This window comes from Anabrus simplex, chromosome 3 (assembly GCF_040414725.1).
Source record: "Anabrus simplex isolate iqAnaSimp1 chromosome 3, ASM4041472v1, whole genome shotgun sequence".
Classification (NCBI taxonomy): Eukaryota; Metazoa; Arthropoda; class Insecta; order Orthoptera; family Tettigoniidae; genus Anabrus; species Anabrus simplex.
In genome coordinates, this window is record NC_090267.1 from 262,109,489 (window position 1) to 262,125,680 (window position 16,192).

Here is a 16,192-nt window from a genome sequence, read left to right on the forward strand (position 1 = left end):
CAAACACATAAATAAATCAACTTACCCAGATGCAAGCGAAATAAATGGAATTTAAGCTGATAGCCCACCCCATATGAAAAAAGAATTAGATCCCAGAGATAATGTCAAGCAAAACCACAGAATAATAACACCCTTATACCTTAAATCAACTTATAATTGATTTTAGAAACAGATTACACCAAATAAAAAATTAATCAAATAATTTTTAAAATATAAGAATCATCATTATCATCATCAATGTCCCACTCCAGTTGCCCAGGTGTAGTTAACAAGTCTCTTCCACTCCTTTCTGTCCTTCCACTTTTTCTGCTCCATTACTTCCACCACATCCAAACGAGCTTCTCTAATGTCCATCCAAATCCGATCAATTCACCTTCTTCTCAGTCTTCCAACAGGTCTCTTTCCCTTAACTTCTCTTTCCGATTCCCTTCTTGCTACCCATTATTTTCCCCATTCTTTTTACATGTCCAAACCATCTCAGTCTTGCTTTCTGTATATTCTGTACTAATGGTTCTATATTTAGCTCTTCTCTGATTTTAATATTTTGAATTTTATCTCTTCTGGTCTTTTTAACCGATGTTCTTAAAAATTTCATTTCTACTGCTTGGATCTTACTATAATTTATTAAAATTCGTATCCACCTTATTCAATACATTAAAATGTTGTTAAGATGAAATTACAACATATATTTGATCAGGACTAGTTTCAACGCCTTATTTTGCGTCATCATCAGCTGAAATACATTGTTGGAAATATTGGCAAACATATAAGTTTATCTACGTCACATAAAACCAATTTTTAAAAAACATATTGATGATCTAAAACCATGTTATAATTAAACTGTTTCAAAGTCCATATAATCTAAGACTTGCAAGTATTAAGCTTTGAATTGACAAAGTCCAATGTAAGTTAGTTTAAATTATCGTTGGTTTAACGAAAACAACCACTGAAAACATGATCTTCTTAAAAACATTGGATCTGTTTGACACATTTTTAAAATTACATGTAGAACTGTATTAAAACAATTTAATAAAAACTTCAAGCTGTTCTAATGTAGCAATCGTAATGAGGTGGAAATGAGCAGCCGGTGCTTTAAGATGTTAACAATTGTCTCATTCCCAGTTCAATGCAGACCTGAAATAATAGGAATCTAGTAAACTATCTCTTAACTGAAAAAGTGAAATTTTACGTCTTATAACATAAACATTTATGTGACTCACCTCAAAAGATCGCTGTCCTTGCGAAGCACTGAGTAGCTGAGCGAGCCTTGTTGTGTTAGCAATCAAGTGTCCAAGGTTAGTTTGGGTCAAAGAGGGAGGGGCAACTGAGGGGCGGCAACCTGTTGGAGCTCCAGAGAGCGTGACCGTGAAAGGCAGCAGGTAAAGCTATTGTGCATAATATGAAATACTGTCCTGTTGTCCGGTATATGTATATTTTTAAAAATCTCAATAAGAAAATCAAAAAGAATATTTGGTTTTTTGGAAATTCCATTTAAATTAAAATTTGGATTAAAATACTGATCCAATTGTATATAACAGCCCTCTGTAACATCCAGCAAACTTCCTTTCCCTATGCTCTCCAAAATCTCGATGTCTTGTTATATAGATGTAAATTTATGTTTTAGATCATGTACATGTTGGCCTACCACTGAAAATCTGTTATATTTTATTGCATTGATATGTTATGCGTATCTAATTTTAAAACTTCGTCCTTTTTTGGCCTAGATATGTGCATTTAAATCTATATACTCCCGATATGGTATACGGGTTCGATCTATTAACTGAAGTTGCATTGTGCATTACAACTGTATTATTAACTTTCACATTATGTTTCTTGAAAATATTAGTAAACTTATAATTATCTTTGTTATAAGTAAAAGTTGCAAATGCCTTATGATCGGGTTTGTCTTTGACTAAAGTAGTTTGTAAGTGGAATCTAAACTTGTTAATAATATGCTCAATAAAGCATTCACTAAAACCATTATCCTTAGCTATTGAAAGTATTATATTGAGTTCTTTTTTCAAATTAGCTTATGTCATGGGGATCTCAAAAGCCTGTTCTACTAAACTATTATATGTAGATCTTTTTTGACTCTGTGGGTGTTCTGAGTCCTGTCTAATAGTGACTGCCGTTTGTGTAGGCTTTCTAAAAATGCTATATTCAAAAGCAGAACCCGATCTGTTGATTTTTAGGCCAAGGAAATTAATTGATTTTTTACTTTCTGACTCCAACGTAAACTTAATCTGTGGGTCAATATTATTAAGTACCTCTAGAGTAGTCTTTCCATCTCTAACACTTTTGTCCAAAATTACTAATGTATCGTCCACAAATCTAGCCCAAAACAGAATATTATCAAAAACTTTGTCGTTCTCCATCATGTATGTTTCCAAAGAATCCAGATAAATCTCTGCCAAGATTCCCGAGGCCGGAGATCCCATCGCCGAACCATCCTGTTTATAAATGACCTTGTCAAAGATGAAGTAATTATTGTTTACAAGTAACTTAACCAATTTTATGCAATCGTGTATTTCAAGTTCACTTAGCTGACTGTAAGATCTTAGATTCTTAAAAACGATAGGAAGCAACTTATTAGTACTAATACTCGGAAACATATTAACAATATCAAATGAATGCAAGGTATGGTGATCTTGTAATTTGAAATTGCTTAATTTATTAACCAGCTCTATGGAGTTCTTAATGGATTTGTTTGCCGTAAATTTATAGTGTTTTTTAAGGAATTTCTGAATGAACTTAGCTAATTTATATAGAGGACTAGGTCTATAGTTTATTATGGGACGAATGGGAACACCGGCCTTGTGAATCTTGGGGAGTGCTCTTGCTGTAGGAAGGCCCGGGTTCATATTTACTAATTTCTGTTTCTCCTGTTCGGTGAAGAGGAAGGATGTGTTCTTTAATGTTTGCTTTAATTGACATTGCAAAACTTGCGTTGGGTCTTTCTTGATCAATAAAAAGTTTTCATTATCGAAAAATTGTTTAGTCTCATGAATGTAATCGTCTTTGTGCATAATAATCATCACATTCCCCTTATCTGCTTTGGTGATAATGAGCTCCTCATCTTTAACCTTCTTTTTAAGTTCTATAATACACTTTTTATCAATACTGGTGTCCTTGGAAATGGCATCAATTTTATTACCAGTAGCTAGACTATTATGCAACTTTCTTTGTAAATGTATTCTAACCTCCTCCTGTACTTCATGCGGTAGTTTACCAATTGCACCACAAGTTTTGTGGTCTTTTTAGTTAGGTTGAAATTAGGCCAGTTATGTTTTGGGCCTTTAGAAAGAATTTGGATTTCTCTCTCATTCAAAATGGTCTTGGAAAGGTTAATAACCGGTGTATGAAAACTCCTGAGTAAATCTTTATTATGATACTGTATAGTTTCTACGACTGGTTTATTTGAAAGCGATTCTTTCTTTAGCATTTCTAGTTTTTTATCCAATACTTTCTGTTTAGCAGGAAGAAGGTAATATAATTTATTCTGAACTGAATCTTGAAAAATGTTCCATTGCACTTTAGTAAGACCATTTTGAATGAGGGAGAAATCCAAATTCTTTCTAAAGGCCCAAAACATAACTGGCCTAATTTCAACCTAGCTAAAAAGACCACAAAACTTGTAGTGGAAGCGGAGGTTGCAATTGGTAAACTACCGCATGAAGTACAGGAGGAGGTTAGAATAGATTTAAAAAGAAAGTTGCATAATAGTCTAGCTACTGGTAATAAAATTGATGCCATTTCCAAGGACACCAGTATTGATAAAACGTGTATTATAGAACTTAAAAAGAAGGTTAAAGATGAGGAGCTTATTATCACCAAAGCAGATAAGGGGAATGTGACGATTATTATGCACAAAGACGATTACATTCATAAGACTAAACAATTTTTCGATAATGAAAACTTTTTATTGATCAAGAAAGACCCAACGCAAGTTTTGCAACGTCAATTAAAGCAAACATTAAAGAACACATCCTTCCTCTTCACCGAACAGGAGAAACAGAAATTAGTAAATATGAACCCGGGCCTTCCTACAGCAAGAGCACTCCCCAAGATTCACAAGGCCGGTGTTCCCATTCGTCCCATAATAAACTATAGACCTAGTCCTCTATATAAATTAGCTAAGTTCATTCAGAAATTCCTTAAAAAACACCATAAATTTACGGCAAACAAATCCATTAAGAACTCCATAGAACTGGTTAATAAATTAAGCAATTTCAAATTACAAGATCACCAAACCTTGCATTCATTTGATACTGTTAATATGTTTCTGAGTATTAGTACTAATAAGTTGCTTCCTATCGTTTTTAAGAATCTAAGATCCTACAGTCAGCTAAGTGAACTTGAAATACACGATTTCATAAAATTGGTTAAGTTACTTGTAAACAATAATTACTTCATCTTTGACAAGGTCATTTATAAACAGGATGGTTCGGCGATGGGATCTCCGGCCTCGGGAATCTTGACAGAGATTTATCTGGATTCTTTGGAAACATACATGATGGAGAACGACAAAGTTTTTGATAATATTCTGTTTTGGGCTAGATTTGTGGACGATACATTAGTAATTTTGGACGAAAGTGTTAGAGATGGAAAGACTACTCTAGAGGTACTTAATAATATTGACCCACAGATTAAGTTTATGTTGGAGTCAGAAAGTAAAAAATCAATTAATATCCTTGGCCTAAAAATTAACAGATCGGGTTCTGCTTTTGAATATAGCATTTTTAGAAAGCCTACACAAACGGCAGTCACTATTAGACAGGACTCAGAACACCCACAGAGTCAAAAAAGATCTACATATAATAGTTTAGTAGAACAGGCTTTTAAGATCCCCATGACATAAGCTAATTTGAAAAAAGAACTCAATATAATACTTTCAATAGCTAAGGATAATGGTTTTAGTGAATGCTTTATTGAGCATATTATTAACAAGTTTAGATTCCGCTTACAAACTACTTTAGTCAAAGACAAACCCGATCATAAGGCATTCGCAACTTTTACTTATAACAAAGATATTTATAAGTTAACTAATATTTTCAAGAAACATAATGTGAAAGTTAATAATACAGTTGTAATGCACAATGCAACTTCAGTTAATAGATCAAACCCGTATACCAAATCGGGAGTATATAGATTTAAATGCAGCGATTGTAATTGCATATATCTAGGCCAAACAGGACGAAGTTTTAAAATTAGATATGCAGAACATATCAATGCAATAAAATATAACAGATTTTCAGCGGTACGCCAACATGTACATGATCTAAAACATAAATTTACATCTATAGAACAAGACATCGAGATTTTGGAGAGCATAGGGAAAGGAAGTTTGCTGGATGTTACGGAGAGCTGTTATATACACTTGGATCAGTATTTTAATCCAAATTTTAATTTAAATGGAATTTCCAAAAAACCAAATATTCTTTTTGATTTTCTTATTGAGATTTTTAAAAATATACATATACCGGACAACAGGACAGTATTTCATATTATGCACAATAGCTTTACCTGCTGCCTTTCACGGTCACGCTCTCCGGAGCTCCAACAGGTTGCCGCCCCTCAGTTGCCCCTCCCTCTTTGACCCAAACTAACCTTGGACACTTGATTGCTAACACAACAAGGCTCGCTCAGCTACTCAGTGCTTCGCAAGGACAGCGATCTTTTGAGGTGAGTCACATAAATTTTTATGTTATAAGACGTAAAATTTCACTTTTTCAGTTAAGAAATAGTTTACTAGATTCCTATTTTTTCAGGTCTGCATTGAACTGGGAATGAGACAATTGTTAACATCTTAAAGCACCGGCTGCTCATTTCCACCTCATTATGATTGCTACATTAGAACAGCTTGAAGTTTTTATTAAATTGTTTTAATACGGTTCTACATGTAATTTAAAAAAAGTGTCAAACAGATCCAATGTTTTTAAGAAGATCATGTTTTCAGTGGTTGTTTTCGTTAAACCAACGATAATTTAAACTAACTTACATTGGACTTTGTCAATTCAAAGCTTAATACTTGCAAGTCTTAGATTACATGGACTTTGAAACAGTTTAATTATAACATGGTTTTAGATCATCAATTTTTTTTTTTAATTGGTTTTATGTGACGTAGATAAATTTATATGTTTGCCAATATTTCCAACAATATATTTCAGCTGATGATGACGCAAAATAAGGCGTTGAAGCTAGTCCTGATAAAATATATGTTGTAATTTCATCTTAACAACATTTTAATGTGTTGAATAAGGTGGATACGAACTTTAATAAATTGTAATCTTGGTTCAATACGTACGAATTATGAAATTTATCTACTTAACTTGATCTTACTATCTTGTCTCTTATTAGTAACCAGCGTTTCTAGTCCTATGTGACAATTGGTATGAAATGCTGTTTATATAATGTTAATTTTGTTCTCTTGGGTACTTTGTCATCCCATAAAAGATCTCTGACTTGATGATAAAATGTTGTACCTTTACTTAGTTTGTTATTACCTTCTCGGATTTAATAAATTATGTGTGGGACAAAAATCTAGGGTGAAAAAACATGAAGGCTTTGTATCAATTTCAAGTGGAGGGATAACACACATGAAACGAAACATAACTAAAACATAGATCCAATAAGTAGTCCAAGGTAATGCGAATGTAAGAACCACACTAAAGAAAAATATTAAACACAAGAACAGAGCCCCAAATATTTTAAAAAAAAATCAATCACAGATCAAACAAACTAAAATCCAGAATGAAAGCATATGGATTAGTAAACAAACTAAATCAAATTACATGGGTGACAAAAACAATTATTAATAATCCAGACTCAGTAACCCATATGTCCATACACTGAGTATCAACAAGGATCCATCTAAAGATCAAAACAAAAAACAAACAGCGTCCCCACACGAGAACAAAAGAAAGAAGATCAAGGTCAGGAAACAATGACATAATTACATCATAGGACAAAAATGGAGGGAAGATAATTGAACAATGTAATGGTAAAAGAAAGGAATTTAAATGCTTAAAACACTACACTAGAGCACATAAATCCCCACAAAATTATATATATTTAAGTTAACCATGCCAACGGCCGTAGCTGTGTTGAAACACCGGATCACGTGAGATCTCCGAAGTTAAGCAACATTGGGTGTGGTCAAGATTTGGGTGACCGAGCTCGATAGCTGCAGTCGCTTAAGTGCGGCCAGTATCCAGTATTCGGGAGATAGTAGGTTCGAACACCACTGTCGGCAGCCCTGAAAATGGTTTTCCATGGTTTCCCATTTTCACACTAGGCAAATGCTGGGGCTGTACCTTAATTAAGGCCATGGCCGCTTCCTTCCCACTCCTAGCCCTTTCCTGTCCCATCGTCGCCATGAGACCTATCTGTGTCGGTGCGACGTAAAACAACTAGCAAAAAAAAAAAAAATTTGGGTGGGTGGCCACGCGCTGTTGGTGGGGGGTAAGGGAATGTAGGAGAGGAAAGGAACTGGCCACCCTACCGTACATAAACTCCAGCTCAGGCACACCTCTGTGGAGGTTCGGACCTGCCTTCGGGCAGAATACACCCTTTCCTTACCTTAAGATCACTATCACCCCTTTGAAAGTTACTGTACAGTTCAAATATGGGTTTCAAAATAGTTACAATATTTAAGGCATCCCAAAATTTATAATTATACATTTCCTTTCTAATGACCTAAATATTAGGATGTAAATAATAATAATTAAACAATACATTTTTTAAATAACTTAGAGATAAAATATCCATGAGAAATTAACATTTACGAAACCAAAATAATAATAATAAATTTTAAACCTAAGAAGAAAGAAGTAAAAAATAGTTGTGATTTACACAGTGCATGAGGCAATTACAGAATCAAAACTAACCCAATTAATTAATAAACCAAAACGGAAGGACAAAAATGAAAACCCGCAAAAATGAGGGCAAGGGATACCATTTCCACAAAACACAAGAAAATTAATAGAAATAACATGCACCAAATGAAATAATATGAGAAATCACAATAAACAACCTCAAATAATAATAATGAAGGAAAATAAAAAATGGTTAAGCAAAATTAATTTCAAAGTACCAGTCAAACAATGTGGAAGTAATTTAAAATATCACCAAAATGACGCTCAAATGGTGTAACAGAAAGAGATGACAAAACCAAAAATCTCACCACAATTCCGAGAGTAATAATATAAATGACACATAATAAAACAATTACATGAGCCAACAAAATATATTAAAAGGAAGTACTTACAAGAGTAGTGAGGTATGCAATAACAACTTACCCATGCTGACGCATACACTGGTAAATCACCCACAAAACCAACAAAGTAACTATTAAATTTACATAATAGTTAAAATGGAGATAAATAATTAAATAATCCCTAAATGGGATATTACACAAGTTTTATCCGACCTCTGCCAGATTGGGCTTCATCTTAGTAAATGCGACCGGAGACATCACTAGATATGCTGCGCTCAGCTCAGTCTAATGGCAGACAGCCTCTTTCAGGAGGCGACCGCCCAAGCGTTAGTATCGGGCGAATTAAGTGCGCCCTGGCAGTAGATTCCGTACACGAGGCTAGTAAGTTTATTCACTGACGGATAGCGTCAAAGTCCACAACAGCCACACACAGCATATACGGGCCACGACGACAGAATCTTTCACACCAAGCACATGTTGAAGATATCCCACAATAGACTCTTTTAAAATGAGCGGAAGAAAATGTAGACAAATGTTTAATCCATTTCTGAATTTAAATTAGATGTGCCATGCAGACACATAATTTACAATACACAGTTTATAGTGGAGATAGTAATTTCTGATAATTATCTTTGTCACTTAATAACGTCACACTTGGCCTTAGTTTTCATTGCCAGCTAATGTTCAATACCTATTTCTTATTTCACAATTCACTTATATATGATTCTACAGTAATCTCATACCTAGTTGTCAGGTTCAAAGGTACATTAACAAGGGTTCTATTTTTGTCTTTTGCTTTACAGTTATTGCTCATGGCAGGGATCAAGCAATGATTTTCCCCTTTGAGTGGTTTTCATACACTGAAGAGGACCTCCTTGTCATCCGAAACATGACTGCAATGTATGCCCAGTTCATTTCTACAGGGTAAGTGTGACAATTATATTAACTGCATAAGTGTCTTTACATATCAACCTGGCAAATGTACAGTAATTCAGGAGCATAGAAATTAATGCTAACATGACAGACTCCCTCTATACATTATGGCAAAGTATTGTAACCCAAGGGCTTCAATACTGTATTCTTCAGTCAGCTCTAGTTCTTATAGTCTCTGTCTTCCAGGCAGGAGTTCTCAAAGATGACTGATGTACTGAATCACATCATCAACCCATCATACTATGGCAAGCTTTCTTAAATTTTTTGCTGCAAATATTTCCTCAGATACTTCATTTTCCATGCTTGTTACTTCAAAATGTCATCAAAAAGTGTAAAATTTTCTAGTCTACTCACTCCTTGAATGATATAATTGTTTGTTATATTTGTTTGATATAGTTATTTGGCAAGATGATTTATTGTATGATTAATCAAGATATGGCAGTACAATCCCAACAAGAGTTCTGAATAAATGTTTAATGAGTTCTACTCCATTTATGTAATAAATAATAATAATAATAATAATAATTAAAAAATAGAACATATTCAATAAGATCTATGTCAAGGATTTCATAACATTATTCAGTGAAAGATTTTATCATAGGCAAGAGGTTTAAATATACTAAAAGGGGCAATATGCTGCAATGGAAGTTTTGGAACTCTGTTAGTCTTTCATCTGAGTCACCCATTTACAAAGTGGGTCTAATGGCCAAACTTAAACAAAAAGAGTTTCTCATTAGCTGTATTGGCTATCAATGTTAGGCAGCAAAAATTGCTAAAGGCCATTCAATTTTTTTTTTTTTTGAAAACTCGTGCGGCTGTAATGTGGGCTAAGTTATTGCTGACTCAGGGTGCAAAATGGGTCAACAGCACAGCAGTTCCCATGAAGAAAATGACCAAACAATTAGCTCAATACTTTGAGTCCTTACTCAGTTGCCCTCCTCCAGCATCGAAAATAACCATTTCTGGTCCATCCTTCATTTCGCTTGAATTTCTTCCTCCTGATCAAGAAAAACTGAATCATTGCATCCCTTCCCAACAACAAGATATCAGGCAAGGATTCCATAGCTACCAAACTTATGAAAATGGCTGATCCCAATTTTGTTGCCAATATGGGAAAAGATGAGTATCAGTACCAGTGTATAACAAAAACTCCATTTGAAGATACAATCTGTCTCAAACCACCGTTAATTATTACCATACATCCATCTTCATTATAGATTGTTGTGCTTTTCAATGTTCAGTCTCTCTTTTTAATGAGTCTCACTAATACTAAAAATGTCTAATTTAAATATGCTCATTACCTTGTCCCCTGTTGCGAGTTCCTTTTTCTGCACGAGACTACGGACATTCCTGGTTCCAGTTTTTCTCCTAGTGCATAAGGATGGTGTGATGTTCGCTCATATAGTGGCTTCTCTCAGTCTGATTTCTGAAGGAGATATGACTGAGGAACTTGCAACTCTGGAACATTTGAATTTAAGTAGAGCCATTTCATGGGGTTGTGGTGGGACGTGGTAACATTTTCAGAGTAGTGGTTTCCTATTGCTTTCTACTGACCTCTTAACACATACACAATGATGATGATGATGATGACGATGATGATGATTGTTGCTTTGAAGGGCCTTAGTCATCAGGCCAGCCAACATAAATTTGCTAAGTGACCCAGTTTTCTCCTCAATACTTCTTGGTTAGTCACCTGGTCAACCCATGATATTCTAAGTAGTCATCGATAAATATACACTTCAAAGGTTTTGACCTTCTTTTCAGATGCTTTGGTCAGTATCCAAGACTTACCTCCACAGAGAACACATGGGTAGTATTAAACTAATCTACTCTTCATATGAAGCAATAGGCCTCTACAACAGAGCAAATACCCCATTACGTGGATCTTGCTTTTTCTATTTAATTCTAATTTCTGCTTTTTTGTCCCTTCTTCACTTAAGTTACTCCCCAAGTAAATAATTTTATTGACTCTCTTAATTCCTTGTGTTCTTGCCAGTAGCCTGTCCTGAATTGAAATCTGACTAATGACAAAGTACTTTGTTTTCTTGATGTTATGATCCACTTGAAGCTCTCACTCAGTCTAAGAAGATCTGCACCACCTCCTTTTGTGATATGCCCTGAAAAATTTGTGTAAAACAATAGAATATGACAGGAGGGTTTATTGCAAACAGCACAGAATTATCAGCATAGCAGATGTTGTTCAAGTACTTCCCATCGATCCTCATGTCAATATCCACATCTGATAATCCCTTTGAGAAAAATTACCCAAGTAGATGTTATACAGTAGTGGAGACAACACACATTACTCAGCCTCGTGAGACCAACTGAAGAGCAGTCCGATAAGAGAGACAGAGGGGGTGGTCAAGAAAGCCATGCAATAGGGCTGATTATGTCATCACCCTGACCACATGATTCCACTACCTGCAAATATATATTTGAGTTCAAAGTAGTGTTCATTTCATCAAAAAAATAATGAAATGTAGTTACATTATGAGCTCACTGATGATTAATACTGAGCCAAACATTAATTCTGAATGACTTCACAGATAACAATGCCACCCTTTCAAAATATTATTTCCTTTTATTTTTTACTAGATAGAAACATATCAACTATTACCTTTTTGGGAGGAAAATACATGTGACTAGCCATACAGAGAACATCTAGGACAAATTATATAATTTTCTAGGTTAATGACTTGTTTTATGCTGAAGAAATAAGATTGATTAGCCAAAACATATCCCAGTCCCTCAAGGTTGTGGTCAGTAGTGATGGGCAGTCTGAGATGGGGTCTCGAGTTTTCTCGAGACTAGCGCAATCAGGTTTCTCAAGAGAAATTTCAAGAGATCTCGAAAGCGTTGTCTGCTGATTGTGTGGTGAGCAGTGTGTCATAAGCCTACAGGTAGTGATGGGCAACTCTCTCGCTTGAGACTCTCGACACTGGCATCACAGATCTCGAGACCAATTCTCTGGTGCAGAGATCTGTGCGACGTTCCAGTAACCATTAGTGTAAACTTGATAGTACATCAGCAGTTATTGCGTGAAATAGTGGAAACGTGGAAACTCATATGGAAACGTGTGTGCTGATAAATTTTGTCCAAGGCCTGGAAAGTACTGCATATTCAATTATGAACTATTGAATACAATTAACAAAAGTGAAAACACAATGTCAGTATCTGAAACTGTTCATGACTTTTTTGTGGTGGACATTTTAGCTGAATAACTCTGCATAATTTGTGAATAACTGTAGAGAGGAGGTACACCTATCTGGATACTAGAGGTGTGCATTATTGGAACATGAGACGTGGCAAGATGCACCTTGCTGCATATGCAACCACCATTACACATGGGTCGAACTTGCAATCTAAAATGCCTAAGTTTGCTCCAATTCTTTCGACAGGATAGTGATGGGCAATGCTCTCGAAACTGATTCTCCAGTGCTGCAATCTGTGCGACGTCCCACTAACTACGAGTGTAAGCTTCATAGTATACCATCAGCCTTCTCATATAGAAATGTGTGTGCGGACAAATTTTGTCAAAAGCCTAGAAAAGTACTGCATGTTCAACTATGAGCCCCTTAACAACATTAACACCGGGCAAGTTGGCTGTTTGGTTAGGGGTGCACAGCTGTGAGCTTGCATTCAGGAGATAGTGGGTTCAAAACCCCATTCTCAGCAGCCCTGAAAAATGTTTTCCATGGTTTCCCATTTTCACACTAGGCAAATGCTGTGGCTGTACCTTAATTAAGGCCACGGCTGCTTCCTTCCCACTCCTAGCATTTTCCTGTCCCCTCATCGCAATAAGTCCTATCTGTGTCGGTGCGTTGAAAAGCCAATTGTAAAAGTGAAAACACAATGTCAGTATCTTAAACAGTTGACGAATTATTTGAGGTGGACTCTTAGTTGAATGATTATGTTTGTCGAACCCTTGTCCCGTTTCTCTACGGGGTCAGGTATGAGGTGAGATGAATCTGTCGTGGCGGGTTTTTATGACCGGATGCCCTTCCTGACGTCAACTTCATCAGAGGAGTTAATGAGATTAAATTAATGATGTGATATATGATAGTAGGAAGAGGGCAATTAACAAATGTTTACTACATTAATATTCTCCTTGTCTTGTTTGCAGGACACCCAGTGGAGTTTCCTGGAAGCCATACTCATTAGAAAGTGATGAGTACCTTATCATTGACACTACAATGACGATGAACTCACCTTTTGAGCAGCAGTACACCATTGCAGAACAGGAGGGCTTGTACAAATAACATGAAGGATAATAAAAGAGAAACAGATATTTAAATAACCCTGTGTGCTTCTTCCTTGCCAATGGCAACTCTGGACCAAAAGTAATAGAGGGAACTCATCTTAACCAATGTGTTCATACAGAATGCAGTGGTAAATAGATCCGCAATGGTAAGATGTGCCAAAACACTGGCACATCAAAATGTCCATGTGATTTTTCAACTCGTTTTCTCGAAGCTCGAAACTAATTAAATGTGTAGCACAATTAAAGATGGCCGTAAATTTTGTTGCTTAGTCCTACACGTCTGTGGGTGTAACTGTTACACTTTATTCAGCCTTCTTGATGACAAGGAACAATAGTTGGAAATTGGTATGGTAGAACTGATTCTAGAAAACCACTACACTTTCATTGTTATAAATTTCACTGTGATCTGTATTGACAGTTATCAGATACAAAATAAAATGTAAATAAGGTCAACCTAATCAGTATTTCTATTATTTGTGATGAGTTACAACTGGTTCGTACATGTTTCGGCTTGTTTCAAGCCATCATCAGCTGAAAAACAATGGTAAAGGATAATCATTCTCTTATAAACTAAAAGACACACATAAAATATACATTAAAACATATGCATCTTCATGAGGATGACTTAAATTTAATGTCCCTTGAAAACAGTTGAATGTCATTTAAATTAATGTACGTACATAAAATACTTGTCCCTTCTTAGGAGTTCTTAAAATTAATGTTTCTTAAAAAAAGAATGTCCTTTTAAAACATTGCACATGAATTCGGTGATGACCACGTGAATCCTCTGTTGTACTTTTGACTGTAGTTGGGACAGCAAGAAAACATCAAAATCTTTTCATTTTATTTTGAGAATGTCATGTAGAGTGTTATCTAATTTTGAACTGGTAAACATTTTAAAAATTATCTGTATAAAACATATGTTGTAGGAAATCATGAACATTAATGGACAATTTATATTTATATCTTTTTCTGGAACTGTATAAAATTATGTTTGAAGAAATTGCGGTGAAGATATGTTGTGAAAAATTCATGTATTTGTTTTAAATTGTGTTGGAAGAAAAAGACTTTCAGACTCGTGAACATTTTGAGGATTATTAGTATAAAGAAAATTATTTTGGGAGTTATAAAGAAACGACTGATCAAACCTGAAAAAGAACGACGATTTTGGTATTATGTAACCTCGTGAAATTTTAATGTCAGTACTTTTGATTGGTATTATGTAACCTTGTGAAATTTTCAAGGCATGCTCTTTCGAGGCAAGGGGTACCGGCACATGCCGATTTTAGCGGGATGGTTCTAGTTTTTTCCGATTTCATCAGGTAGAATGATCTCGAAAAGTCTTCTCATTGGATATAATAACAGGGATTTTAACTGGTGAATGTGAGTGTCAGGGTAAATTCAATAGCCTGATTGGCTATCCGTGAATTTCAACATTTCCAGCTTCGGGCTCCTCGTGAGAGCAAAGCAAGATTTCCGTGTCTCTGATTGCTGACCAGCTTAGGGAGCAGACGCATTCGACATCTATCCCATCGTGGGAACACCAGCCTCTGAGGTAAGCGCTATTTCTATTTTTCGACTTTAACTTTAAATGTAAAATTTACTTAGTGCTTGGTAGTTTACCCTCGGTACCTATATTTGCCAACTTGTTCATCGAAATGGCTTCGTTTTCCAACTAGTCATTTACATTCTAATTTTGGAGGCAATTCCCTTTTCGTTTGTTCAAGAATATTGTAATTTTAAACGTAAATTTAGCAATCCCTTCTCTTGGTTTCAGTTTTGTAATTAATATATAAACTTAAATTTCTTCCGGGATTACCTCCAATAGGTCTGTATCCCTTGATGTATGATAATTTATCCCCTGCTCCATACTAGAAGTGTTATTGGTATGGGGGTAAGTTAACTTAACCCCTGCGTCAAGTTTTAATTTTTTCTTCATTCAATAATGAACTATGCAAACTTGTAAACCATATAATGTTCTCTCTATTTTATTTATCTCTTTGTAATTTTAAATTGCCATCGTCTGTAACTGTAAAAGTCATAGGTATGAACCTCGTGTTTCCTATCACATTAATTTATTTAATTTTCATTTACTGTTTAACTTGTTTGTTTTGTTGTTGATTTATTTTGTAACCTTTTCTTCAGTTTGTTAATCCAGTTAATCCAGTAAATTTAAAGTTTGAGGTGATTATCGTGTACCTATCTTTAACCACAACACCATACATTCACATGGACCTTGTAGGGCTCCCACGCCATTTTCACATCCTTTCCGTAGGTGTCATGTTGGTTAACCTGATTAATAATTTAATGCAGTTTCTTGTCTATGAACCTTGTGTGCATTTTCATTTCTTTGAAGGTGTTTAATATTCACTAAATCTTAAGGTTCATTATTATTATTCTTGTTTATCATATGTTGTGTGACCGGCAAGGTTACAGTATTATAAGCACTCGGTAGATCAATTTAACATTTTGATGTGGTTTGAAGTTAAGGAATATAATTATGTTGTTCATAGAATGGAGCTAAAAACATATTAAAACACTGCACATCTTAGGAAATTATTAAAAATTAGTGCTTCTTGATGAAGAGAACATCCTGTTTGAAACACTGTGTTTTGTTGGATGTCAAGGGCATATTGAATTTTACTTAAAAGAACATAGACCTTGGTTTGATTGAATTTTTTAAATAGAATTTCTAAACTGAGAGTGAGTTTACAATCTACATTTTAAAGTAAATTTCTCTAGCATCTATATTTATTCTCATTCTTAGATCTTTTGCATTTTTC

At 35.0% G+C, this 16,192-nt stretch overlaps 1 protein-coding gene across 2 annotated transcripts in view; it reads left to right on the top strand.

The window, feature by feature from the left end:
• LOC136866217 (acetylcholinesterase) overlaps positions 1-13,445 on the top strand; it is a 95,413-nt gene extending 81,968 nt beyond the window's left edge. For both annotated transcript variants that reach the window (XM_067142998.2, XM_067142997.2), the window contains exons 11-12: positions 9,019-9,139; positions 13,272-13,445. In XM_067142998.2, the coding sequence (XP_066999099.2) occupies positions 9,019-9,139; positions 13,272-13,407 (257 nt within the window). In that variant the 3' untranslated portion in view covers positions 13,408-13,445. The remainder of the gene's footprint in view (positions 1-9,018; positions 9,140-13,271) is intronic.
• The last annotated feature ends 2,747 nt before the right edge of the window (positions 13,446-16,192 follow it).